This window comes from Eutrigla gurnardus (genome assembly GCF_963514095.1).
Source record: "Eutrigla gurnardus genome assembly, chromosome: 4".
Classification (NCBI taxonomy): Eukaryota; Metazoa; Chordata; class Actinopteri; order Perciformes; family Triglidae; genus Eutrigla; species Eutrigla gurnardus.
In genome coordinates, this window is record NC_139918.1 from 20381002 (window position 1) to 20399007 (window position 18006).

Here is an 18006-nt window from a genome sequence, read left to right on the forward strand (position 1 = left end):
AGGGAGGTTTCCCTTGAGGTTTGAAGTCCAACTTCTAGCCTGGCACAATAGATAGCTGGCAGGGTTAATTTGCATTTTATAGAATTTTCATGACAATGACTTATTGATTTATCCACTCCCAACAGTATGACACAGAATATGACTGCACCTCTGTACACATAATTACTCTAAAGCTGATCCTCCTTGAAATCGAAAGATATTTAGTTTTAATCTCTTTTTTTCATCTTTATTGCCATGACGTTCTGTAAAAAAACCTCCTCTGATTTACACTGCCAGGGTCCAAAGGCTGCACATAAATTCACTTGCGGTAACTACGGTCAGTCTCCGTCAAGGCCATTTATATAAGGAGTTGTTTAATATCAATATATGAATGGGCTCTCGTTGCTCTAAAATAGATTTGTATTTTTACATGACGGCCATCACATAGGATAGGTGGCCAGGTGATGATTAGACATATATGAACCTCTGCGTGAGATGCATGTTTCTTCCTCTTCCTTTCTGTTACAGCAGGTCCAAAGTCAAAGTGCCATAAAATCAACCTGTCAGTTGAAGGAAGGCTGCATCTCTTCCTCCTTCATATCGAGAAGGATTCAAGAGGGAGACGAGGCAAACGGCTCCCAAGCAAGGCTGAAAGAGTGAGAATAAATGAAGATCGCTGATAAAAGGACTGTCAGGTAGATCTCTTGATTCTTATGTTACATTACAGGCTTCTGTATTCTGGTACCCGTGTATCTTCGTAATGGATACTGTTTAACACGTCCTTCGGTTTAAATGGCTATAATGCTGATGAGCTAAAGTGTAACCGAGCAGGATTTGTTGGAATCACGTTGAAACTGTATTTCATCATGACTTTCTTTGTGCAGGGAGTAGGGACGCTACAAATCAGCGATGCTGAGAAAGGTAAGCCTGAAATATGTACTGAGTTTGGATTTATTGATAAGAGTAGTGCTTAACAGAAAGCTTTAAATCAGAGCCTCCTGGCAATAAGGTCACAATGCCCTGCAGTCATTCATTCAAGGAAATACTGTAAACGAATAAAGGTAGTCCCATCGTAAATTCTGTATTCCGAGGGACATTAAACCTCAAAAGTGGCTTATTTGGTGCTCTTCGTTTTCAGGGTGAGTGGGTCTGGGTGGACTCGGGCATCGGGGTGCCCATCGGTGCGAGGGTCAAAGTAACATCATCTGGTCAGCGGTTACTGGTGGACGATGAGGGGAAGGTAAAAACATGTTGAATGTTGTTCACATCAATCATCATAAAACATATTTTAATCCAGGTTCCACCTCGACTGGTTAGTAGAGGCATATCACTATGAGGCTGTGATTCTAGTTTCTCCTTTTAACCACTTCCAGGAGCAGGGTCTGTCCCAGGAGCAGGAAGCCTCTCTCCGGATCATGCACCCTACATCGGTGGAGGGTGTGGATGACATGATCAAACTGGGAGACATGACCGAGGCCGGCCTGCTCAGGAACCTGCTGCTCCGACACAAACGAGGCATCATCTATGTAAGGCGCACTTGTAGTTTTTGAAATTTCAGTTTCACCTTATATGTCTTGAATGAAGCATGATTACTGCTATTTGTAACATTAATTTTTAATGGTTTGGTACATCCAAATTGCAAAAAAAACAAAAACATACAAGTTGCCTCTGGTGGTAGCCAATTGACCTGACCATGCAGATAGGTTGTTTTTTCCTGCCAGATTTGAGTTATTGGCCTCATATATATCCGCTGTAGAATAGGTGAATGGAATTTTAGTTATGAACTAAGATGGTAACATTCAACAACATTTCTGGAAACAATGTGTTTGTTTGTCAGAGATCCTGTTTACGTCAAGTTAAGGTTTAAGTCCTTAGAGCTAAATCAGGTCAAATGTATATCCATATCTATAGTGAAATCAATAATCTGAGTATCAACTGCACCTCCCTGGCTGGCATCCAAACACATTAAGGAATGCATTACTGCTTTACCTGTGTAATAAATGGGTTATGACTGTATGCTGCTTAATGATAAACTATCCTTGAATCCTTATTATAAACAAAACCAAAGGATGGTTTCTAATAATGTGGATGAATAACCTATTCTGTATCCTAAATGTCTCACAGTCATTTTTCTTCTAATTGTAGACTTACACAGGCTCTGTGCTGGTGGCGGTGAACCCATACAAGGATTTCCCTTTATATTCAGTTGAACAGGTGAGGCTGGTATCAATTACTACTAATTTTACTACAGTTTTAGGTCATTTCCCCTTTGCCATTTAACTTTGAATCTCTTTATCATCGATTTAAGTGGCATTTCACACGTGTGACCTGTTGTCCTTCAGGTGGGGTTGTACCATGGTCGAAAGTTGGGGGAACTCCCTCCGCACATCTTTGCCATCGCCGAATCCTGCTACTGTAACATGATGCGCCATCTCAGGAACCAGTGCTGCATCATCAGGTCAGAATGAGTCACCCCCCCCCTGCTAACTGATAATAGAATAAGTGTTGTCAGGTCTGAAGCATCTCCTCTGTCTTGTTCCTCAGCGGGGAATCAGGAGCAGGGAAGACGGAGAGCACTAAGCTGATCCTGCAGTACTTAGCGGCAGTCAGTGGTGAGCTCTCTGAACAGAAGATTGAAAAGCAGATCCTGCAGTCGAACCCAATACTAGAAGGTACGCCATCAGCACAGCTAATATAACGCACACGCATACAGAATGAGTGAAAGAACGATCCTACGCCTCCCTTCTCTGTCCTATAAAGCGTTCGGAAATGCCAAAACCATCCGCAACGACAACTCCAGTCGGTTCGGGAAGTATTTGGAGATCTTCTTCAACAAGGACGGAGTGATCGAAGGTGCTCGCGTGCAGCAGTATCTTCTGGAGAAGTCTCGTGTCTGCCATCAGGTGACTTCGCTCTGTCTAAACACCTCGTTCTTCTTATCTGAGCAGGGGGGGCGATTTATGCTGCAGACCTATAAAAGCAGGGCTGGTTAGATAAACATGGTGTTATCATTGGAAACAAGCTGTTAGTGGCCTGTGGAGAAAGTAGATAATTCCATGTTGACTGTCAGCTCTCACGCTCACTGTAAAGGAGTAAAAGTACACAAAGCCATAAGGAATCATCAATGGCATGTTTCAGCCACTTGTAAGCAAACCAAACACATTTAATCATAATAAAAGTTCCCTTTTGCTCTGCAACCTCCAAGGCCCCGGAGGAGAGGAACTACCACGTGTTTTACTGCATGCTAGCAGGAATCACAGCGGAGGAGAAGAAAACTTTGAGCCTTGGTGATCCTAAGGAGTACAAATTCCTTTCTAAGGTATGACATTAGCTACCTGCCTAAGCCAAAACAACATGTTGGTTACCTTCAATCTAAACCTTCTCTCTCGTGTGCTGCAGGGCGGCGGGATCGTGTGTGAAGGCAGGGATGATGCTAAAGACTACCAGATCATTCGTTCCGCCATGAAAATCCTGAACTTCTCAGAAAGTCAGTGTCAGGAAATCCTCAAGCTGCTGGCAGCCATATTACACCTGGGAAACATGTGCTTCCAGGGTGAGTGTGTGCATTTTAGAATATTGTGGTTTTTCTTCTTCTTTCTAGAGTAATATATTGTCTTCTGTGTTACATAAATGTATAAACAGCATTTTCTGTTGCATCTGGTTGAGGTGAAGCTAATTATAATGTACAGTCTATTGGGTAGACCTAAAGTAATGCATTGTATTGTATAAGCTCCTCCCACTTCATCTGCAAAAAAAAAAACTACTGTTAAATACATGTAGTAAAAAGTACAATACTTCCCAAAGTACCCAAGTAGAGTATCTCAATCTGAGCTGCTTGTTTTTTCTACCTTTCATCTTGTGTTCCCACCAGGCAACACACAAAACAACCTGGAAACCAGCGATGTCAGCAAGTCCCAACACTTCAGCTTCGCGGCATCACTACTGGAGGCGAGCACTTTCTAGTCTATCGATCATATTTAGTGACACAAGAGGGGATTCTGCATCTTCCACGTCGTGTTGCAAAACGGAGAATGAGTCAACATGAACCTGCTGGGTCATTGACGGACCGTCGTTCTTGTTTTCTTCAGGTCCAGACGACTTCCCTGGCGACGAGTTTAACCCACCGTTCCTTTATGACCAACAGAGAGAGGGTGACCAAACCGCTCAGCTCCGAACAGGCCTCCGACTGTAGAGACGCCTTCGTCAAGGTAATGAAGCTGACTCAGTGATGGGAAATGAAAATGTTGCCTATTTCCTTATTGGATCCTGATTCCTCTCCCTGGATTAAAGGAAGAGACATTACCCTTTAAGTGTTGCAATATGCAATTCATAAGGGAGTATTCCAAGCATGATTTGACCTTTGATTGCAGAGATCATAACATTCATACAGTTTAATAGAGGAGGGTGCAAGCAGAGCTTTCTGATACAGCAGTTGTTGGGAGAGGGAAGATCCATACTTACAAATACATTTCAGTGCTTAAAGGTTGAGTTCAGAAACACGTTCTGTTATATTACTTGAAATCCTCTTTACATACCGATAGCAATAAATAAATTAAATGGTCTGACATGAAACCATTTTTTTAAAATGTCATCTTGGGACGTAGCAGGACTGTAAAAACACAGTCCAATCAAAAAAGTCGGGCTGGAGGCCTGCTTGTCTGTCAAGGCTTACTTCCTGATTGCGTGCACTCGTTGGGGCGTTCTGGGGGAGCGGGGAAAGTCTTTTTTTCAATTGACCTACTCTGCCTTTGATACTCCTCAGCTTATTTGGACTGAGTACGAGTTCTCAGAAGTTTAAAAGTGTTTAACTGTGAATTGAATGGATCCCTCAGGCAATCTACAATAAGCTGTTCATATGGATTGTCGGGAAAATCAACAGTGTCATCTATAAGAGGTTGACCAAAACCTCCAAATCCTCCTACCTGTCCATCGGCCTGCTCGATATCTTTGGCTTTGAGAACTTCGCCACAAATAGGTCAGGACATTCCTTCGCGCACCCTTCAGGTTGAGCACGGCTTCACAGGTTTCTTAAAACTGAACGTCACCCTGTCGCTTCGCAGTTTCGAGCAGCTGTGCATTAACTTCGCCAACGAGAAGCTGCAGCAGTTCTTCGTGGGCCACATCTTCAAGCTGGAGCAGAAAGAGTACCTGAAAGAGGACATTGTGTGGGAAAACATCAAATTCAGTGACAATCAGAACATCCTGGATGTTCTCGCTGTGAAACCCTGTAACCTGCTGGCTTTGATCGACGAAGAAAGCCAATTTCCAAAGGTAGTGGTTAATCGATTCACACACACCAAACATTACTTCAATGTTTACTGTGAAATGCCATGTCAGTCAAATATTCCGGCTATATTATAATGTTTTTAATTCAAAGTATTGTCGGTGTGCCGCAGGGCTCAGACTTCACGATGCTGAACAAGATGAACCAGCAACACCGTGGGAACAAGGCCTACATCGCCTCCAAGAGTGAACACGACACAGACTTTGGGATTTGCCACTTTGCAGGCGCGGTTCACTACGACTCCAAAGGTACAAAAAGTAAAAATCCAACCGAACACTAAACCCCTGCTGTCAGCTGCTGGTTAATTCACATGTTTTTCTGTTAAGGATTCCTGGAAAAGAACAGAGATGCCATCAGTTTTGACATAATCAAGATGGTTGAAGTAACCACCAATAAGTTGCTTCGTCAGATATTTGAGACTGAGCTTTCAACTAATGGTGCGAAGATCACTAACAACAAGAAGGTCACCATGACACCTCGGAGCTCTCTACGGGTATGAAAGTACAACCACATCAGCATGACACACTTTTCTCATTGCTACATTTGGAATCCAGTCCCTTTGAAGGACATATATTCCGGGATACAGTGCACCGATTGTGGCATTGGTGTGACAGTTGCTGCTGTTTTTGCCGACTTGGCGTCGTGATTTTAGTCTCCTGTCTATCGTCCGTGCAGGCCCAGCCCGACAACCGCAAAGTTGCCACGCTGAGCGGTCAGTTCCGTCAGTCCCTGGACTCCCTGATGAAAGCTCTGTCCGCCTGCCAGCCTTTCTTCATCCGCTGCTTCAAACCCAACAGCATGAAGCACTCTGAGGTGAATGACACAAGAGCTTTGTAACATAACCGTATCATTGAGCGATTGTCTTGGATACACAAATGAGATGAGGGTTGAGAAAAGTTGCAGTAGGGATGTCGACATCAAGTCCTAAATTCTGAAGTCTCCTGAAATAATGTTACTGCAAGCCTGCCTTCCCTATCTGCATTTGTTTCCTTCCCCCTTTGTCTTAAATGAAGAGGATAAAACACATTTTCCCAAGCAATCGAGCAAATTTCCTGGAATATATAACCTGCTAATATACAGTGTTGAGGTAGCAACTGGGAAGCTTTGCTCACCCTTTTAAATTAGTATCATTTATCTTCCTTCACCCGTATTCTCTTCAGCCGTGTTAATGGCGAGTTGTGATGGAAATGCCTGTCTGTCCACCACCACTTATATATCAATTACTCGATGATTGCCATGCAGTTTTGTACAGACATTCAGGGTCCCCAGAGGATGAATCCACCTCCTCCAACTTGTGCCACTCTTCTATCTGAATCTGGTCAAAATGTCTCCACCACGTTTCTGTGCTCTCCTCCAGGCGTTTGACCGAGAACTGTGTATGCGCCAGCTGAGATACTCCGGCATGATGGACACCATCCGCATCCGGAAGCTGGGATACCCGGTTCGCCACACCTATGAGGAATTCCTGAAGCGCTACAGGGTGCTCCTGAGGACGACCGTCTGTGACCCCAAAACCGTGAGTTGTGATGTGTTGATTACAATAGGCTACAATGATATTATGTTAATGCTACTCAAGATAATACTGGAGATGTCATTATGATGGGCACAAAGACTTCTTTGTCATCTTTCCCCCGGGAAGAAGGATGTGGGCTTTTGTGGGTCATTGTCTCTTCTACATCTTTATTGTCTCTCCAGGAGTCGGCAGCCGACTGTTGCGAAGCCATCTGCAAGACGGTGATTAAAGGAGCGGACGAGTGGAAGTTAGGCAAGTCCAAGATCTTCCTGAGGGTGAGGAAAACCTTTAATTCAATCAATGCTTTACCACAGCTTCGCTAATGGGTTTCAACACCTTATAATTGCATCATATCGCTGCAGTTTAACAGTAACAACATTAACTGGTGAAGTAGTGATCGGAACTAAACAGTTACATTACTTTCTCTTGTGATTTGTACATTGTTCATTCATTAATATGTGATGCAGGTGACTTGATTTTAATTGGTTTAGAATTTTTGGGACAAAACAGAAACGTGTCTTTTTTTCTCCCCACTTTATTGCAGGATGCCCACGATGCCGTCCTGGAACGTCTGAGGGAACAAAAACTCAGCGTGATCGCTTTGGTGATCCAGAGGGTCATGCTGGGACACAAAGACAGGTGCAGCTTCTAAAGAAGATAAAAAGGGGGAAATCTCATAGAGAGTATGAAGTGAATTAGGTCTTGGCTGCATTCACTTTTTTAATGTACTTTTTAGCTACAGAGCAAACAGGCTGTCATAGAAAAAGATATAAAGAGATGTGTGCGTTTTGCAGGAAGCTTTTCCTGAAGAAGCGGAGGGCCGCTGTGATGTTGCAGAGGCGCTGGAGGGCTTACAAACAGCAGCAAATACGAAGAAAGGTCTGGTGCTCAATAACCTTTCATAGAACTCCCAGCTTAAAGTTGACATCATGCTCCCTACCTGCTATGAACCTTCTCATGTCCAAGTGACCTTGTCCTTTGATTCCACTCATGCTCCAACCAGATCCGGCACGGCTTTGCTCGACTGGCATCAAAGATCCGCAGTCGGAAGCTGCATCGGCAGTACCAAAGGAAGAAAGCAGCGGCGCTCGCCATACAATGCCAGGCATGTACTACATACTGCAGATTAGCTTACAGTGTAGCTTTATTCAGTCTGGTTGAAAGTTTAAATAGTTCATATCGTATATTTTAAGCAAGAACGACTTCTCAGTTGGTCCAATTGTAAGACAAATCTTTTATAATTATTTAATCAGACAATTAAACATTTCTGAACACCTATAGGTCCGTGGCTACTGGGCGAGGAAGGACTGCAAGCAGAAGAGAAAGGCAGTCCTAGTGATGCAGGCTTACAGAAGAGGAGTTCTGGCCAGAAGAATAGCTCAAAAGATGAGGGACGATGTAAGTCTTCAAACTGGAAATAATGTAATGAATGTCAAGAAATAGTGGTGTCGTATTCAGACACCATTTCACCTCCTCTCTCTGTATCGTCTCTCTGCCCAACCCTCCCTCACAGGCCACCCTTTTACGCCTGGAGAAAGAGAAACAAGAGCGGATAGCTTCGGAGCAGATAGCTTTGGAGCTTCAGCAGCGACTGGAAGCGATCGCCAAATCACAGCCAACCCACGAGGAGCCTGAGTCTGACGTTGAACTGGATCCAGAGGGCCGCTCGTATGATCTCCTGCCCACACCTCCTGCAGAAGTGGTAGAACTGAAAACACCTCAGTCAGATGAATTTGAGGTTAGAATATATTTCCGTTTTGTAATGTGATGTGAATAAATGTGTGGCCTTTTGGGGTATATGGATAATACATGTGTTGACTGAACCCCTGATGTTACTTCTGTTTAGACTATTAAGGAGACGAGCGACAAGAAGTCAAAAGACAAGAAGTCAAAAGACAAGAAGTCAAAGGGCAAGAAGTCAAAGGACAAGAAGTCGAGCGACGAGAAGTCGGGCGACGAGAAGTCGAGCGACGAGAAGATTAGCGACGAGAAGACGAGTGACGAGAAGAAGAGCGACAAGAAAAAGAAGAGCAACAAGAAGACGAGCGACTTGCCAGAGCCAGTAGAGGAAACTTCAATGGAGATCCCAGAGATTAAAATCATCCCTCTAGCCTCACGCTCAACAACCCCTACCCCTTCGCTGGGAGAGGAAGAGGAAGAGGAGGATGGTGATGACTTTGATGATATCAGCGAGGAGTTTTCGTTCTACAAATTCAGCATCCTTAAATTCGAGAGCAATATCGGCCACACGCACTTCAGCCAGAGACTCAAGCAGTCTCTTCTGCCCCACGACGACGAGGGCGATGCACTGGTAAGAGGACAGCCTTCTTCCTGCCCAGCTGAGAAGAAGATTTCATCTTTTGCCAAAGCCCGCTCACCGGTTTCTCCTCTCATTTTCCCCTCCAGGCATGTCTGACTGTATGGTGGATTATACTGCGTTTCATGGGGGACATTCCAGAACCCAAATCTGTGGACTCCATGTCTGTAGCGTCCAGCACCATCTCCCGTCATGTCTCATCTCATAGGCAAGGAAGGAGGCTGAGCTCCCTGGTGGGACTGGACCAGGTAACATGTTACAGCTTCTTTTCTGCTGCTGTATAATAAAGAAGATCAGCTTGAATGACGAGCATCAGTCCTCTAATTATCACGTCTTTTCTGAATAGAAAATACTGAGGAAGAACAAGAAGAAGCTTGGAGGCAGAAAAGCTTCCATGATTCCTGAGGAGGTCAGCACTAATGTTGCCATGGTGTTCATCACTCATCATTATTTCTGTATTGATTCCTTATGTTCGTCGTATGCTCATTTGTTTCTTTTTTTGTTGTTGTCATCTTTAACCAGCCGGAGAACTTCACGGAGGATGAGGACATTTTGATCGGAGAGGGTCCAACTCTGGATCGGCCACTTTCGTCCTTGGAAAAACTGCACATTATAGCCGGATACGGTGTAACGAGACAAGACATAAGGTAATGGTGGGATGATTTATCACATGATAGGGGGCAAACAAACAGATATGCAGGTTTAACATCCAAATACAGTGGAAATACATTGGGCAGCCTCATGACATTATATTATTCTGTTTCTTTGTTTCATAATTAACAGTTTAACCATCTTGTAAACTCCTGGAGGTTTCTGTGAATCTTGTTGTTCATTGTTGAGTTCCTCTTCTACTGCAGGCTATTACATATATATAATATCTGTATTATCTGTATTGTTTAATCCGTTGCAACCTGTGCAGGGATGAGATCTACTGCCAGATCTGTAAGCAGCTGGTGAACAATAAGAACAGGAAGAGTCGTATGCTCGGTTGGACCCTTCTTTCCATCTGTCTTGGGATCTTCCCCCCTACAGAGCGCTTCGAGAAGGTCAGTCTGCTGCAAGTATTTGGTAATGTAGAAGCTTTTTAAATTAAAAACAAACAAACAAACTGTGTATTGCATGGTGTCATTTTTATATATATATAATCATAACAAAGACGGATGATAAACACGGTTACTTCTCTTTGTAGTTCATAACCGCCCGCTGTGTTGATATGATCAAAGTAGTAAAGTGATATCATTTGGCAGTGCATTTTATTTACCCTGTTCTCCTCCTTTCCACAGTATTTGGAGTGTTTTGTCCGCAAAGGTCCAAGTGGTTATGGAGAATACTGCACTGAGCGCCTGCGTCGTATATTAGCCAACGGAGCAAGAAAAGAGTTACCCTGTTGGATAGAGGAACAGGTAGAATCACGGAATCATATTTCTAACTTTACTTTTTGGAAACAAAAGGCCGCATTCCTCACATTAATCACCTGTGAATTTCCAAATTATTGGATTATTTTCTTTATGTTCAATCCAATCTCATCTTCCTTCCCTTTCCTGACAGGCTGCCAAGTCCAAGGAGCCCATTGATGCGTCTGTGACCCTACTGGACGGCCGTGCTATCAGTGTACATCTGGACTCGGCCTCCACCTCTGCTGAAGTCTGTCAAGCTGTGGCCGAAAAGATTGATCTTCGAGACACGCATGGCTTCTCCCTGTATATCACTCTCTACGAGAAGGTGGGCTTTCATTTCTTATGAAAGTATCCATTCAGAGCGTCCCCGCTTCTATTTGCATACAGATGTGCACATCACATGTGGTTGTCCCATTTACTGTGCAAGCAGGTTCTTGATATTGTTTGTTCAGAACCACACTCACTGTCGGTCTTCCGTCTCCAGATGTGGTCTCTGGGCAGCTGCGAGAAGTACGTCATGGATGCAGTGTCTCAGTGCGAGCAGGAGATCAGGAGGCAGGGCAGGGAGGAGAAGAACACGCCCTGGAGGCTCTCCTTCCGCAAGGAAGCCTTCACGCCGTGGCACGACTCCTCGGCAGACCCCATCAGCACGGATCTGATCTACAGACAGGTCATCAAGGGAATCAAGATGGGAGAGTACACCAGTGAGAAGGTGCGGATCAGGAGTTTGTATAACTTTATTCCCGATGTGAAGCTTAAAGACAGAAACCAACATTTGAATGGCCATGAGGTGGACAGAAAATAAGCTCAGTTGTCAACAAAACATTATGATACTTACACTTTTTTTTCAGCAATATAATGTCCACCATTGAACACCACTTTTCTGATTTTTGATAAACATCATTTTTTATCCCACAAAATATAGCATATTAGACAGCCACACCTTTCCTATTGCAGCATGATAATTTATATGCATAAATAATTGAATCAATAAACAATGCATTGCATCTCTCAGGAGGATGAATACGTCCAGCTGGCAGCAAAGCACTATTACATCCAGTTTGGTCCCGCATACGACAGAAACAACGTCCAGAAAGTGGTGGAGGAGTGCATCGCCACACCGCTTATTGAGAACAAATCTATGACAAAGTGGATCCAACTCATCAGTGCAGAACACTTACAGGTATAATGCATGCAATCAATCATCCTCATCACATTGGCCCAATGAAGGTGGTTCACCTCAGCATCACTGTTACATCCTGATCACACAGGGTCCTTATATGAACGCCAAGCCGGAAACCGACAGCGTGAAGGGAGAACTGGTCAGCGACGCCAGACACGCATGGCCGCTGCACTTCTCCAAGTTTTATGAAGCTACAATGATGTCAGGTCAGTCAATATGCAGCTTATATTACAAGCAGTTATATACATGTAGTATAGGTAGGTCTAGGGAGGTCTTGATATAATTCCATGTCTTTATGCCTGTATGACCTAAAATGATTTGTATTTCTTTATCATTACAAAAGAAATCAACATTGTAAGAGGGTAAATAACTTCTTACTGCAGATGAATATCACCATTTCTTGGAATTAATATGTTGCAAGTTAAGAAATGGCATGTGCATTCCCATATCTGTCCACAGGACCTCCTCTGCCCGTAAGCAGGTTTGTTGTGGCTGTAAATGGGAATGGTATTTTCTTCATGGACGGGAGAGACAAGAGACTCCTAGAGCTTCCTTACCTGGAAGTCAAGGAAGTATCCATGAGCAGCAGGTATGGACAGTTGTTTTTTTAATCTGCTAATATGATCATTTTTGGTTTTGAATTTACTCCCAAAACACTAATACTTTGTTGTGTATAACACAGTGAGTCACTGAGTTTGGCCACAGTCAAAGGAGTGTTTGTTCTGAAGTCCACGGAAGCCGAGGTCATGACTGCACTAATTGAGAAAAACCTGGAAGGTCTGAGACAGCGCTCAGTGTATGCACTGGCTCAGCAGGATAGCGGTAAATCAGGTAGGAGTCTACAGTGTGTAGATTGTTATCGTAGGCTCAAACACACTTCTATACAGTCTATTCTCTCACTGCTACAGATGACCCCAGGCTCCTGGCTTGTAAACGAGGGGACCTGCTGCAGGTGGAGGAAGATGAGGAAAGTTCTCCTGATAAGAAGTGGATCAAAGCTACCAACACACGCACCAGTGCCAGTGGGGAAGTCTGTAGGGATACGGTGCAGTTTCTGCCAACTCTAGAGAAGCCCGCTGACGATATGCTGGTAGAGTTACCGTTACTACCGTTACTATATTTTTATTTTATTGGAAAATTAATACATTTCTGCAGACTTAAACTTAACTTTATACTAAACGGACATGAGAAGAGAGTGAATGTTAATTATTTGGATCGGCATAGATATAGATCCATATGTATCCCTTTAATACGATTGTTAATATTTATATAATGGCAAATATGCAAATTCAAAACAACAATAATTTGCATAATAAAATAAGTTTATTCAAGTCGACATGCATAGACGTGAAATTATTGCATAGTGAGCTTCCAGGTCTATGGATGCATCAGTGGATCCATGAGTATGATGGTTCATGTGAGCCCCCCCTTGTGGTGTAACTAATGAACTGCTTCTGACCCCTCAGGAAATGCTGAGTCCAGGTCAGAGGAAACCTTCGACGACACAAAGCGTCACACACAGAGACGAAACCGTGGCTCCCATCTCTATTAAAGAGTTTGCACTTGAAAACTTCAGGTTTTGATATGATATCAGTCACTTTCAAATATTGAATATTCATCTAACAATATGTCAGCCATCATGGCTCCTTTCTTTAGCTTTTATAAGAATTCTAGCTTGTTTTAAATATGAACAATTCTTTGGAAGCTCTCACGCCGTTTCCTCCTTGTAACAGGCCTGCAGGTAATGTCGGTCGACAGGGCACGTCCAAAGGGGTCACCAGGGAGAAGCTGTGGGCTTGTTCCAGAGAACCTCTCAAACAGCCGCTGATGAGGAACCTGGTCCGCAACTCTGACCTCAGCAACCTGGCGTGCAGCGCCTTCACTGATATCCTTGAAACGAATGATTCCCCGTTGCAGCCTGTTTCAGTGACAGCTATAAATTTAGAGGATGTTGAGATACATTACGGTGGTGAAACCCCAAATTCCAAAACTGTACTCTGTTGTTTTCTGTAGAGAATATGTCCAGCTTCCTTTCGGAGAAATTGGCTTTAAATCAAAACGTCAGACACACAATATTGTTGATACCACACAATGAACCTGTACCTTTGTAACTCTTTTAGAGGAAATTATCTCACTAACAGGGTGTCAAACTAATTTCAGTTCATCATGCTTCTACCCAAGAGCCTGGTCTGCTTGAGATGTCTGCCTAAAAGTCTTCACTCTTGCACATTAATGCTTTCTCCTGGGTGATGTTGAGACTTTGAAAATGTAATGACTATTTAGTTAAAATGTATGGGCGTGCTCTAGTCCTGCTCTATGTGTAAAGTGTCCTTTTTGTTGTGACACTATAATTAAAATTGAAAAAAGTGGGCCAAACCAGTACAACCATTGCATTCTTTACATGTTAAGTAAAAGTAATTAGATTATCTTCTGTGTTCTTAGTTGTCCTTACATGTTATCTTTTGCTATGACGAGTCTGTTAGTGGTGATGAATATTCTATCCCTTGAGCACTGAATGGTGCTGTGAACTCACCAAGCACACTGGAATACCATTAACCTCTATGGGGAAAGGCACTGGTCCATTTTTCTTGGAAAATCAGACCATCTGTTTCCACTTTTCTCCTTTTCTGTGAAGACATTTTTGACCAGTATACCTCCTACATGAACAGTAGCCTACGATGCTTGACATTGTGATGTCAAATAGCCTACAAGCACGTGGATCTATAGTAGCGTATCCAGCATAGGACCTGCTACTCTTATTACGACAGCGTGACCCCGAGTGGATCATCCAGAGGGCCACATTGGACCCTTTGGCCATATGTTTGACACCCCTGCTAGAGACCACATAAAGGACTGTGTGATACAGACCCTAGTTTCATGACTGTATGTGTGAATTCTTAACCGCGGCCGCTACCTATCCTGAAGTACATGGGCGACTACCCCATCAAACATGCTCGCAGTCCCATGGAGCTGACTGACCAGATCTTTGGTCCTGCCACCCAGCATGAAGCTCTGCAGGACGAGATCTACTGCCAAATAATGAGACAGATGACCAACAATGGCAGCAGGTGTCCCCTCAGTGTATTTCAGATTTTAAAGCTTCCACGGGTAATAAAAAGCCAACATATTAAATTTCCCCCCCTTTTTCTTGCGCTCCCTCACACTCAGGTTGAGTGTGGAGCGTGGGTGGCAGCTAATGTGGCTGTGTTCAGGCTTGTTTCCGCCCAGTCCCAATTTGAGGAGCCACACTGAGCACTTCCTGGTGTCGCGGCCCAGAGACCAGCTGGCTGCTGGCTGCCTGCAGAGACTGCGCGGGATGTACAGGTCAGCCTGGAGATAGAAACAGAGATTAGAAATAAGTGCACAAAGGGTGTGTTAAAGGCAGTTAGGTCAAAAATGCATGAATGAATCATCTTTCACTCTGAAATGGAATAGGAATTAGCTATTTTTGGTCATACTCCAAATGTATTGTTGATGTGTATATGTGTGTGTGTACAATACATGTATCTGAGTGCTTTAAACCCTCAGTAAGGAGCCCAGGAAGCTTCCTCCCCATCCGGTCGAAGTGGACGCCATCATACAGAACAGCACCCAGATCTTCCAAAAAGTCCACTTTCCAAATGACACAAGTGATGTAAGACTTCTTTTTTCATTTTTTACTAATTTTACTAGCCGTTTTTGGTTATTCTATTATTGTTGGTATGAGCAAACACATTTTCCTCACTGGTCTTCCTGTTGTGCAGATATTTGAGGTGCAATCAACAAGCAAAATGGACGAGCTGTGCTTCAGTATCGCCTCGCAGCTCAAACTGAGCTCAGCCGATGGATATGGCCTGTACCTGAAAACGCCAAACAAGGTGGGCTGGGATTACATTCCTGCAGGAGTTTGTTTGATTTCATAATCGTTTCGAACTATTCATTACAATATGGATATAGTATAATATGGCAGAAAAGATGATTAGATGTATTGATAACTTATACAGCTACATTATGACTCACTTTGATGTAAAAGGGTAATAATTTTAATCTCATCTTCGCTGGTGAATTTAAAATCTAATCTATCTTCTCCCCTGTTTAACATATTTAACACATTCTTAGGTCCTGAGCTTGGAGGAGGAGGACTATTTTTTCGACAGTTTGAGGCTGACTTCAGAGGTTCCTAAGAAAGGGAAAAAAATTAAAGAAGGTAACGCTTCATACCGACACGTTCAGGTTTTTATAGTCAGTGATTCCTAGTATTATAAGTGGGGTTTTTGTTTCACAGGCAACCAGGCCAGCGTGCCCTACCGGGTGATGTTCAAGAGGAAGCTCTGGTTCAATGTGAGCCCAGGGAAAGATGTGATTGCAGATCTCACTTTCCATTTCCCACAGGTATTCAACCAAAACACACCCTTCATGCTGCTGGCTTTTTAACTCTTTTTCATGCAGAATTTGTCATAACACGTAAGCACGTTTTGCCTCCGTATAGGAGCTGCCGAGGTACCTGCGTGGATACCACAATTGCAGCAAAGAGGACATGATCAACCTGGGTGGGCTGCTCTTCAGAGTAGAAGTAGATTCCGACAGGTCGCAGTTTGTCATGATCCCCAGAATGCTGAGGGAGCTGGTTCCTGCTGACCAGTTAAAAATCATGTCCTCTGACGAATGGAAGAAGGTAAATGAAGGAATGTAAAGAGGCAGGGAAGACATTTATGACAATTCCTCTTCTAAAAAAAAAGCTTTTACATAACTGTGTGCAGGATAAGAGTTGTCCACTTTCCTTTTTGTTCTACGTACAGCACATCATCTCCGCTTACAACAAGCAGAGTGGCATCACAGTGCAGGAGGCCAAGATCGCCTTCCTGAAAGGCATTTCCAGTTGGCCGACCTTCGGCTGCAGCTTCTTTGAAGTGAAAGTGAGTCATCATCGGGATGAAAGGACGGCAAAAGATGGCGGAAAACAATTTGAGGAAACTGTTTTGTCTCATTACGATTTCATTTGCATTATCTTTTGCAGCAAACGTGTGAGTCTAGCTACCCGGCCACGATTTTGATCATCATCAGCAAGCTGGGGGTTAGCTTCATAGACCCAAGTACAAAGGCAAGTCTTAAGTGATGTATCCTCATTTGTGTCATATTGTGTGGTATTTTATTTCACTGTTATCCAAATTATGTACTAACCTATATTAATGATACTGTAAATCTTTTAGGAGACGATGGTCATGCATCCTTTCAGTCGTATCACAGACTACCAATGCGATAGCGGCTACTTCGAGATGACCATCGGCACGCTCGGCAACATCTTTGTCTGTGAATCTTCACATGTAAGTTTCTATCTTTTAAATGGAACGTCCTAATTATCAAACGCGCAAGCCAATACACACTATTCTATAAATCCCTCTGTCCTTGAGAAGTGATTTTGAAATGAAAGTTTTTCTGACAAAGACCTCCATGTCTTCCTTTTTACAGGCCGACACAATGGAGAACCTTCTTAGATCGTACATCCTCATGTATGAGAGGCAGAGGGAGGCCTTTCGACCAAAGAACCAGATGTTTTCTTGAGGCTTCAAGAGCAAAAGCATAGACTGAGCTGCTGTGATTTATATGTACTCTTGATCAATATCTTTACATTCATGTATTTGTGGACTTTAAATGATCAAATTGTCCCCCAATACAGATTGCTCATAGAAACCAGATAGTGATATTAAAATATATTGTATTGTATTTTTTTGTCTCGACTGCCTTTGTGTACTGTGAATCTAGAACATGAATTGAGATCAATGTAAATTTAGCGGTATTAACCTTTAAAACCAAGCCATTTAACTTAATATATGAACAGTGATTTATCAATACCTATTGCAGTCACGGATGAGTGAATTAATTGACCTGCTCCATCATTTTACTCCAGTAGATTAAGCCCTCCTTTTGCCTTAATTTGATGTTTTCAAATTGTATTTTATTTAAGTCAATTACTTCTAATTTTTGAATTAACTATATTTCCCCAAAGACTCCATCAATCTCAATCATGATGAAAACATTGCTAATTGTTATTAAGCCATAAATACATGAACTGGTGGTGAAGTTTCCTTTTCACCATGATGGTTTAATGTTTATTATTATATAAAGCTGTGTTTAGACAGTTTTGAAATGTACCTTATATAAATGTACAGCTACTTATTTCCCTCTTTACTTTGTATTTCCAAATATTATTATTTGAAGGGCCCTTTGTTGCTGTAGGCCACAGTTGTGTATCTTTTTCACAAGCTTGAGACACAATATCAGCCGATGCTCCCAGGTTTCCATCAGACATTTGATCCTCCTAAAACGTCCTGACTCCTGCTTGAATATATGAGT

At 43.0% G+C, this 18006-nt stretch overlaps 1 protein-coding gene across 1 annotated transcript; it reads left to right on the forward strand.

The window, feature by feature from the left end:
• Positions 1-888: 888 nt before the first annotated feature.
• On the forward strand, positions 889-17370 carry LOC311011763 (unconventional myosin-VIIb-like; the record flags this gene model as incomplete). Its single annotated transcript, XM_084006892.1, has 49 exons — positions 889-900; positions 1118-1219; positions 1353-1505; positions 2125-2193; positions 2322-2437; positions 2524-2651; positions 2740-2882; positions 3185-3298; positions 3379-3532; positions 3851-3927; positions 4068-4187; positions 4812-4954; positions 5040-5250; positions 5376-5511; positions 5590-5756; positions 5939-6076; positions 6621-6779; positions 6959-7051; positions 7321-7415; positions 7571-7655; positions 7780-7881; positions 8058-8174; positions 8290-8514; positions 8623-9087; positions 9183-9341; positions 9440-9502; positions 9616-9740; positions 10013-10139; positions 10377-10496; positions 10642-10815; positions 10975-11202; positions 11506-11673; positions 11762-11879; positions 12133-12262; positions 12356-12504; positions 12582-12763; positions 13140-13249; positions 13407-13558; positions 14588-14741; positions 14842-14997; positions 15202-15307; positions 15417-15530; positions 15772-15859; positions 15938-16044; positions 16142-16327; positions 16452-16568; positions 16670-16753; positions 16863-16976; positions 17122-17370. The coding sequence occupies 49 exons, from the start codon at positions 889-891 to the stop codon at positions 17212-17214; spliced, it is 6648 nt and encodes a 2215-aa protein (XP_083863018.1). The 3' UTR covers positions 17215-17370.
• Between the last annotated feature and the right edge of the window lie 636 nt (positions 17371-18006).